This window comes from Taudactylus pleione, unplaced genomic scaffold, assembly GCF_031769625.1.
Source record: "Taudactylus pleione unplaced genomic scaffold, aTauple2 ptg000026l, whole genome shotgun sequence".
Lineage (NCBI taxonomy): Eukaryota > Metazoa > Chordata > Amphibia > Anura > Myobatrachidae > Taudactylus > Taudactylus pleione.
This window is the reverse complement of record NW_028284428.1, coordinates 1,065,457-1,075,336: the sequence shown is the minus strand read 5'-3', so window position 1 is coordinate 1,075,336 and position 9,880 is coordinate 1,065,457. Positions and strand designations below refer to the sequence as shown.

At 39.1% G+C, this 9,880-nt stretch overlaps 1 protein-coding gene across 1 annotated transcript in view; it reads left to right on the top strand.

Moving 5' to 3' along the window:
- Window positions 1-6,696: 6,696 nt before the first annotated feature.
- Window positions 6,697-9,880, top strand: part of GRPR (gastrin releasing peptide receptor) — a 282,548-nt gene continuing 279,364 nt past the window's right edge. Inside the window, exon 1 of the mRNA XM_088451485.1 lies at window positions 6,697-7,109. Coding sequence (XP_088307611.1) covers window positions 6,697-7,109 — 413 coding nt within the window. The remainder of the gene's footprint in view (window positions 7,110-9,880) is intronic.

Sequence of the window (9,880 nt, the reverse complement as noted above, 5' to 3'; positions counted from 1 at the left end):
TTCGATGACATAATGTTGTTTTAGTTAATGAGGTGTGCTGCAATCCATCTGCATAATGTGTATGTACAGTATGTATGTATGAGCACTTATGTATGGTATTTGGAATGCCAATAGGAAAAATGCATCGCATGCAATATTACTCAGCATATTAAATTCTACATGTATTTGTCATCTGTGGTTTCGCAGCATCAATAAGAAATAATATTATATGATTGCAATTATATAACAATCTATTGCTAAAATCTAATTTTTTTCCAATAAATTCCATCGGACGTAGTTGTATTCAAGGAGAAATTATAAAAATATATTATTTTAAAATAAATAAAGCAATTTATAATCCTCTCGTCATCATTACCGGCTAGAGTTATATTAGTGAAAATGGCATTACTCACATATATCTGGTGAACAATATGGCAGATTAATTGTGTGTTTGGGACAGAACCCCAGGCCAAGAATTATAGGGGGCCTAGACTATTCTCATTTCAGCACAATGCTACAGAAATTTTTAGGGTGAGGGGCCTGATATATTTCCCAGTGGTCTAAGGGGATAAACTACTAGTTAGGATTTCAAATTAATTAAAGAATAAGGGATGTTGAATACATCAAAAAATGGGTATTAAAAGCATTTTCTGTGTGTTTTATTGAGAATGTTAACTCAAAAATGTTCTCTAGGGAATTGTATAGATTTATGTCTCTTTTCAGTGGATGGTTGGTGTGGGGAATCGATTGCTTGATCAATGCCCAGAGCCTTTAATAGATGTAATTTGGCACTGGTGAGCAAACAGTCCAGTGTACTAATGATACACGTGATCATCAGAAATAAATAGAAGGTAGAATCATCTATGATCTATGCATGGAAGGAATAATCCCAACCACCAGGCCCAGAATAAACTGTTTTATCCTCTTTAGACTATTTCTGTGGCACCCTCTACATCTTCCTCCTCACAGACATAGAGTATAGCCCAGCATTTTCTATGGCCCCACAAGATCCTACTTTTGTAATATAATTAAATGAACCCATGCTTAAAGAAAGTAAGTAAATTATAAATTATTTATGTAAATAATAAATACCTTCTGGTCTAGGCTTGAACCTACATGGCTAAGCTCCAAATCCAGGCATACCTAATAGAGAAAGGTTTAGCTAATGCTAGCTTGTCCCCACATTTAATCCTGTTGAGTAATCTTCATATAATTCCAGTTCCAGGTTGAAAACAATACCCCAGATTAATCATTGCTGTGTCATCAGAAATATGAGTATAAAAATAAACAGGACAGTCACTGCTTTGGCTTCATGCCCATTTGGACAAAGTGTCCAGGAATTTGTAATTTGGGGAACCATTTAGACAAGGTTGTGCTGCTTTGGGTTATGGCAGGGGTGCAGCTAGGAGGCACCAGTGGAGGAGCCGGTCTTGCTGGTGACTTGATTAGTGTGGCAGGTCCCTGTGGTGTGATGCTGTTAGGATAGCCGAAGTACTCCCTCAGTTCCTACCTAAGACCTTGACCCCTTCTCCTTCCCCGAATCCCCTCCTCTTCCATTTCTCTGCCTTGTCTGTTTATTACTATAGTCCCTCCCATCCCTGCCTGATGCCCTGCCCCATCCTCTCCTCTATAGCCTGTCCCTCTATTCCTCTACTCCCTCCTGAACTCTGCAGAGACCAGATAGAGCCTACTTCTGGAGGTTTGGGGATGTTTTAATGGTATCCAGGAGGGAGGGTTATTTATGTTATGGGTAGGGGTGTATTTGTTTAGTCTGGAGGTGTGCGTGTATTAATATTGTCTGTGGATGCGGAGGTGTGTTTTAATTTTGTGTGTTAGCTTGGTGTTTGTATTCATATTGTCTGTAGATGGGGGTGGTGTATTAATGGTGTGTGTGTGTGTGTGTGTTTGGGGGGCATATTAATATTATATGTACTATATGGCAATCACTGCTGCTTTGTGTATTATCTATCTGTATTATCTAGTGGTCACCATAATATTATCTGCATTATATGGCAGTCACATAAACTCTCTGCATTATACGGCAGTCGCCGTAATATTCTCTGCAATATATGGTGGTCACTGTGATGCTCTCTGTATTGTATGGCAGTCACTACAATGCCCTGTGGTAGCGATCCTGAGCCATGGTACAATTGAACCTGCATGATCCATTCAAAGGTGAGGACACCCAGAACCACAGAAAAAAAGGCAGCAGTCTCTGGCACCTCAATGTGTTGGGACTAAAGAAGGAATTTACACTGAACCTGCATACATTTCAGTCCTTTATAATGTTGATAGCTATAACCAAGCAAGTTGAGGGTAATTACTATCTACCGATTAGGGAGGGGGGGAGTCTTTGCCCCGGGTGACAGAGAGTCTAGCTTCCCCCATGGGTGCTGGTGAGAATTTATATATTCTGTGAAAAAGAAGAACTTTCTGGCAATTGTATCAGTAATAAACCTCACTAACGGAGGCAAAGGTGATTCTTCTCTCACCCCCTCCTTCTCTCACCCAGTTCCCTTTCTCCTTGTACCATAATAAAAAAAACTAAGTCAGAAGAAGCATCTTACAATGATCTCAAAGCAATATTGGAGATCTTGTGATTCCCTCACATATACCTGTTTGATGATTGCTAAGAATTATTTATGTGCCATGAACTGTGCAAGAGAGCTGGACAGATATAGACAACAGTATTCCTGTGAGATACAAAAGGTAAGAGATTTGTTCAAAATAAATAAATAGGATTTTTATGTCATCTTTACTTCATTTATGTTCCATTTAAAATTAAGACCAATTGTTTTACATTCCAATTTCTTTACTTTTTCCAGTGACTTATTAAATTTTATAATACAAGATATACCATGTATATACTATATAATTATATATTTTTCTTTCTAGTATTGCATATAAACAAATATGCAATATTTATGCCCCGCATGTGAGGGGGCAGAGTTACCATTGCAACGGCATGTAAACGTCAGCAACAGGATCAGAACATGCACCCGCACAGTCCTCGCACAATTTTGCTCGCAGCCCTATGAGGTACCGTAAGTGCGGCATATAGCCACACTTAGTCGTGGTTGCAATATAATGGAACCTATTTGAATTGCCCCCAATGTTTTTGTATTGGCAAAAATCGTTTTCTTTGTTGGTGTATGTGCACTTTTAGTTATTAAGAAAAAAGTATTTATTAGTCTTGTCTATGGACATCTCTGAACAAATTATTATTCGTCCACTCCAAAGATGTGTGCTGGATGTACAGTAGTTCTCAGTATATATCACATGTAAAAAATATTATATAACCTAAAAGATGAACATTAATTAATGTCCCTTTACAGCTATGCGTTATTTAAGGCTTAAGTGTAACTTCAAGTGGGCCTTCAACAAGCTTCATTGTCTGGGAAATAGAACATATATAGGCAGGCTTTTCACATTTTTAAATGATGCAGACTGGTGTTACAATGAGTACCTGCACAGGTAAACATCTAAAAGCAGAATGAGGGCTTGTTGAAGTGCAAAGAGGCTAATTTGTACATTAAAATAGTTCTGTCTCTTTGGGATATATACAATACCTCCGGTGTAATGAAAATATTACTAATTCACTATGTGGACATATTATCTATAAAGTGTTAAAATGTTGAGCACATAGAGGAAATCACATGAATCAGATAATGTACATGAATGTCCCAGTACAAGTACTGATCTGACACTACCGTAAATGTAGCACAGCTTGAAATCTGCAGTTCATAAATGATTTCTAAGGAGCAGGAGAGTTGAAGATGCTTAGAAGAATGATTTGAAGGTAATTCTCTTTCCACATTTACACTAAATAACTCATGTTTTTGCAGTGAACAGGATGCCTCGTATTAATGAGATGCTTATTGAAGATTTATGTTGCAGTATTTTTTTGTTTTTCTTAAATGTGTATACAGACATATATCAACTGACATTTTTTTCTTCATGTGTATTTTGAATAATTTGCACTGAAAAGTGAATAGACAGTGACTGTATTTTTACTTGTGAAAACTTAACAACAGTACAATACATGAGCGCGAATATCATACTTATTGCAGCGATGAAGGAACTGTAATGTGATGGTCATGCATGCGCACAGGGCCTTATTCAGAGATGTACATTAATCCGATGATTAATGTACATCTCCGATGTTGAGGGGTCTGCGCTTGCGAACATGTGCAGAATGGGTCCTGCAGACTCCCCCAAACTGCAGCATCATTGACATGCTGCAGCATTTTGGGAGAGGAGCGGGGACATGCCTGGTCACCATTCCCGGAAATGGTGGTATGTCGCCCCCCCCCCGTTTTCTGGCAGGGATGAGGCCAGGTTTTGCGTTGGTGGACACAGATTCCTGGCCTCTTAAGTGACTAGCACCCAATCAGGCTGCGGGAAGCTTCAGCTCCCACAGCCTGACCAATAGAGCAAATATTGCAGCCATCGGTCACGATGGTTGTGATGGTGATCCTGCCTGCGACGTTGGCCACAGTGCTGGGATCGCAGATGCAGCAAAGAGGTGTCTGACACCTCCTTCTGCATTTGCATCTGAGATATACAATTTGCAAAGCCGGTGGTGTGCAGTTCTGCACATCCGTCCATCTTTCAGGCCCACAGTACAGTTTCCAGAGAGGGGACCAAAGATACAGTAGAGGCTCATAGGCTATAGCATCTGAAAATGGTATTTGCTTTCAGGGCCAGGCTCCAAAAAACGAATCTTTACAGGAATTGGTAAATTAGCCCAGATCACAGTCCCTATTGAGAATAATGAGGACTGTGGTCTTCAGTGTAATGGGGCCTATACATATTGGCCCTGATTCAGAGCCGGACGCTCTGACCAGAGCGCTCGCTCTGAATCAGGGCCCACCTCCATAAATATGGAGCGTCCTCCTGGATGCTCGTATAGCTGTGGGTCACCACCCACAGCATATACGAGCGTGCAGGATGATGGTCCGATGGTCTTGACCATCGCGACCATCGCCACTGCGAGCAGAAGCCTGCGGTTGAGTTTCTCAACCGCAAGGCCAGGAGTGATTTTGGCTCTATCAGAGCCAAAATCACTCCCACTGACATCACTAGTGATGTCAGTGGGGCCGGCTTCTGACGGTAGGTGTTCCCTTGGGAACGCCTCCGTCTGGCAGGCACGCCCCTGGCACGCCCACCAAAGGGGGCGTGCTGTCAATCAACATCGACAGCATGCCCCCTTTGATCAGACATTACGAGCGAAGGAAAGTCCTTCGCTCGTCGCGTCTCGCGCATGCGCACGACGGAGCTCCCTCCGTCGTGTGCATGCGCAGTGCAGACCATCGACCCACTTGCGAGCGGACAGCCGCTCGCGAGTGGGTCTGAATCAGGGCCATAGCCTCTATCGAGGTGACTTCCCATTCTGCTGACCCTTGGGTAGGGAGATTGTGAAAATCCAACATGTTGGACAATCTCAATTCCCTGATTCCGACCTGAAAATGGTCGGAAGTGGCGAGTCAGGAATTATTAACATCCGCAGAATGGGGAATCGGCCGGCAGATGTATTGCCTGCATTAGTTCGCCTAATGCAGGAGATATCTCTAATCTTTCCTGCGTTAGGCTTTTCTTAAATTGCAGATATACTTAAATCATATGGAAACTGTAATAACCACAAGATTTTCAGCTGAATAAATATGCTTTTTGTGCACTTATTGGTCCAGATTAAAATAATGTGCACTGGATTTAAATATACACACCTATCTATTCACATATACTTCACGAATATATTTCTAAACAAAGATTTAGGCAAAATCTGCATTTTAATACAGAAAAAGTCACAGATTTTGCTCATTAGTTTAAAAAAATCTATTTAGCTGAATTTTACTTATCAGGAGACTTAAGAAATAGCAACAATAAACTTCCACACAGTGTGATAGGCTGTTGATTACAGAAATGTATTACTACAATTTACTGAGACTACATTTGGCAGTGTCGCAGATTTAAGTCCCAATTTCAAAACCATGCACAGTGTTTAGGAGGGTATTTAAATAACATTAGAATATGTAAAAATATGAGGATTCACATTATCTTCTACACTATTCAAGTCCACGTCCCTTTATCATCTCTTTTTTTTTTTTCATTTCTGCAACTGCAAATCATGTCATGACAGCAACATTATTTAGCCTTTATATCTTAGCTAATTACCAGCCGGACTGTGCATTTACATCAGTCCCAGTCCCTTGACAAATAACTGGTTCTGCAGGACACACTGTTAAGGCACAAAAAAAGCTTTGCTTTGAGTAGTCTAGTGAGCTCTGCTCTTCTCGCTCAGTAGGGGGCGTCTGTCTTCTGTTCCTGCACAAACCTCAGGGAGAACCAGATGACTGGCTATTGCAGAGTGTGAGCAGGTGGATAAATGGCAACATCAGGATTCCGCTGTCAGGATCACACAGGCTTCCAGATACAGTAGCTGTACACTTTCTTGCATATCAGAGCAGCACAGACAGGAATCAGAAGGCATGTTTGCAATGTTTTATCGAATAGGCATGTGTTACCCAGCCAATCTCTGAGTGTGGGTGTTCTTAAACTATCTACAAGCGGAGTTTGATTCATGGGATGCACAAGTAGTAACCTAAAGGACCTAATGAAGACATAAGGTGCAATGTAAACAGCGGAGGAACTGAAAGTGAATTTAACAGAAGATCTGCACCTCTTACCTTTACTGGTGCTTTTATATAGAGGGTAACAATGAGCCCAGAAAACTGCTTGTTGCTGGAATTTGAAGGCGATAACTTTGCAGTGCCCAGCTCATGTTTTAACCAGAGCTCAAACCACTCTACTGAGGACTGGTTCTACCCAGGGGTCACCTATGCAATCGCCCCTATATATGGGCTCATCATCCTCATAGGTCTTATTGGCAACGTCACACTGATCAAGATTTTCTGCACTGTAAAATCCATGAGAAATGTCCCGAATCTGTTCATCTCCAGCCTGGCTCTGGGAGATCTGCTGTTGTTGGTGACTTGCGCCCCAGTGGATGCCAGCAGGTACCTGGCAGATAAATGGCTGTTTGGAAGGGTAGGCTGCAAGCTTATTCCTTACATACAACTTACATCTGTTGGGGTATCAGTGTTCACACTCACTGCCCTCTCAGCTGACAGGTATGTACTTTACACCAATGTCAGTTTTATTGTACATGCAACATTTGGCAAAAATATAAATTGCACATGATAAAACACTTTCTAAAATATTTTCTGGGAATTTATTTATAATTAAATTATAATCTATTTATTGCACAGGTTTTGGTATTTAATGTCTTTATTGCACAGTGTTTCAAAATGGACATATGTTACTTTACCAACTATATAACTGCATAATGAACATTAAAAAAATCTCTGATTCTATGTAGTGCTCATTATCAGTAAGCACTTACTGTAAATATAATATGCATATTAAATATTCTACTTATTACATAGTTGCAATTCAATTAACCTTTTTTCTGCAAAATGACAAACAATTACATATTTTGTATACTCTTATATTCATATAATAATTCATTTATATATTTTTTCTACTACTACTGTAATATTATTCTTTGGAAAGCAGTGTTAAGAAACTTATCTCAGTAAAGAGAAAGAACCTATTTATTGTATAGGAACACATCAACTCATTTATTGAATATGTATTAAACCATCTCAATATTGCCCAGTCTGCAACAGTAGCAAATTACTCTTTTTATATTATCGTGATACTAAATTCTATTTGATTGGGATAGTATGTTTTTTTTCTGAGACACAGATATATCCTGTTTCAATCGCACAAAGCATTTGCATGGCTTGTTCTTTGTATTATTCCCTAAATAAGTACATTAGTGTCAGATGAATAATGCATTTGGCAAGTAACCAACCTTTGAATGAAATATAATTATATAAAATCAGATTGTTTTGTTATATTTATTTCACATTCACTCCATAATGTATCATGCTGAGAGGCATATCCACATATCACTACGTCTTATAGGCTGTTTTGACATAAACCCATAGTAAAATACACATGTGTTCATGTATATGTTGTATAAAAATTAAAATTTGATGCATATTAATGTTTTAATATGATTTGTAAAATATTTGTATTGTGAATTAATGAGATTAGAATTGAGGCTTCACAGTACTAGGGTCATGGGTTTGATTTTGACGACGCACCTATTTGTGTGGAGTTTGTATGTCCTCTCTCTGTGTGGGTTCCCTCCAGGTGCTTCCACACTCTATAAACATACTGTTAGGTTTATTGGCTTTTGACCAAATAGACCCTAATGTGATTGCGTGACAGGAATTTAGTCTGTAAGCTCCAATGGGGCTGGGACTGATGTTATTAAATATTCTCTGTAACGAGCTATGGAATATTTAGGTTTTATATAAATAGAGCATAATAAATTAATTTACAGATTTTAATTATATCTGCATTTTGAAAACCCTTAGATCCAGTATATCTACTATTATATATAAAGGCACTGTAATATTATCCACAAAGTAGCAGATAATCCTGTAGTAATGTCATAAATTATACTGCAGGGCTAATTATTCAATCTAATCATGCTTCTTGTGTCTCCGAGGCACCAGGTCCTGGATAATGCGCTTTAACAGGTTGTCATTCAGAATTTTGTGCAATGGATTTTCAGATAGTTCCATTGTTTTAAAATGAAAGCACTAGTCACCAAGGGAGTGGAAGCATATTTAAGAGATCACCTACTGTACAGCTGGATTTATCTGTGCTTGGTGATGGTCCTCAGATAACTCACAGTAATAGGATTATAAAAAGTAGAGGTCAGCTACATTTCACTTCTGTAAAATGACACTCTGGGCTGTGCAATATTAGAGAAAACTTGTGGGACTGAATATAAAAAATGTGTGGCTTTCTCCTGTGACAGTCTATGTAAAACATAAGCGCTCCTTTAAACTACTATAAACATAGGGAAGAATTTCAGTACAATGTAATCTCAACAAGATGAGGAACCACATTACACAATATTTTCCAATGCTTCAATGAGGGATGTTTTCAAATAACTGCAAGTTGTCATGAGTTATAAATGGGACAGACCTTGATGAAAGTTTGCAAAATAAAACATTTAACCTTTTAACCTAACCCCTACCCCAAAGGGAACTTGAAATTCTATCTATCTATCTATCTATCTATCTATCTATCTATCTATCTATCTGTCTGTCTGTCTGTCTGTCTGTCTGTCTGTCTGTCTGTCTGTGTCTCTGTATCTTTCCAACCGTCTGCCTAAGTATCTCATATATCATATCTTACTTTCTATCTAATATCTAGGAGAATGGTTTTGGTGGATTATGGTCTTAGTTTATTTTGTCTTGATTTTGTTGTTTAACAATTTGGCAGGTATGGTATATTGTATATGTTTTGGTTTTCATTAAAAATGATCAAAAACAGTTAAAATCATTTAATTTTTAGCTGATTTTCTCCCTTAGTATTTTTCTCATTAAGTCTAAGGGGCCTATTCATCCCCGTGATTAGTAGCGTAGCTACAGAAGTAGCTGCCTTACTTACCTGTCCCCGCAGCTGGGGAGTTAGTGAGGAGGCAGCGGAGGAATCTGCTGGCATCCTTCTTTGCATCCCTTGAAATCCTTCCAATAGGAAGGAGCAAGTGTACGAGAACAAGGGCCATCTGAAGATGGCGCTTGTTCTCGCAGGCAAACTCTGAAAACGTTCAGTTTTCAGAGTTTTCGGAATATCAGGTGGTCCTAATCGGACATCAGATGATGAGTGGTCCGGTAACTTAAATATGCTGAAACTAGTGTTTCCGCATGGTTACCAGGACATTTATAGTATGATGAATAGACCCCAAATTTACAGTGGATAGCACTTGCAGCAATAAAAGCTAGATCTTAAAGTACAACATAACATATATACAGTA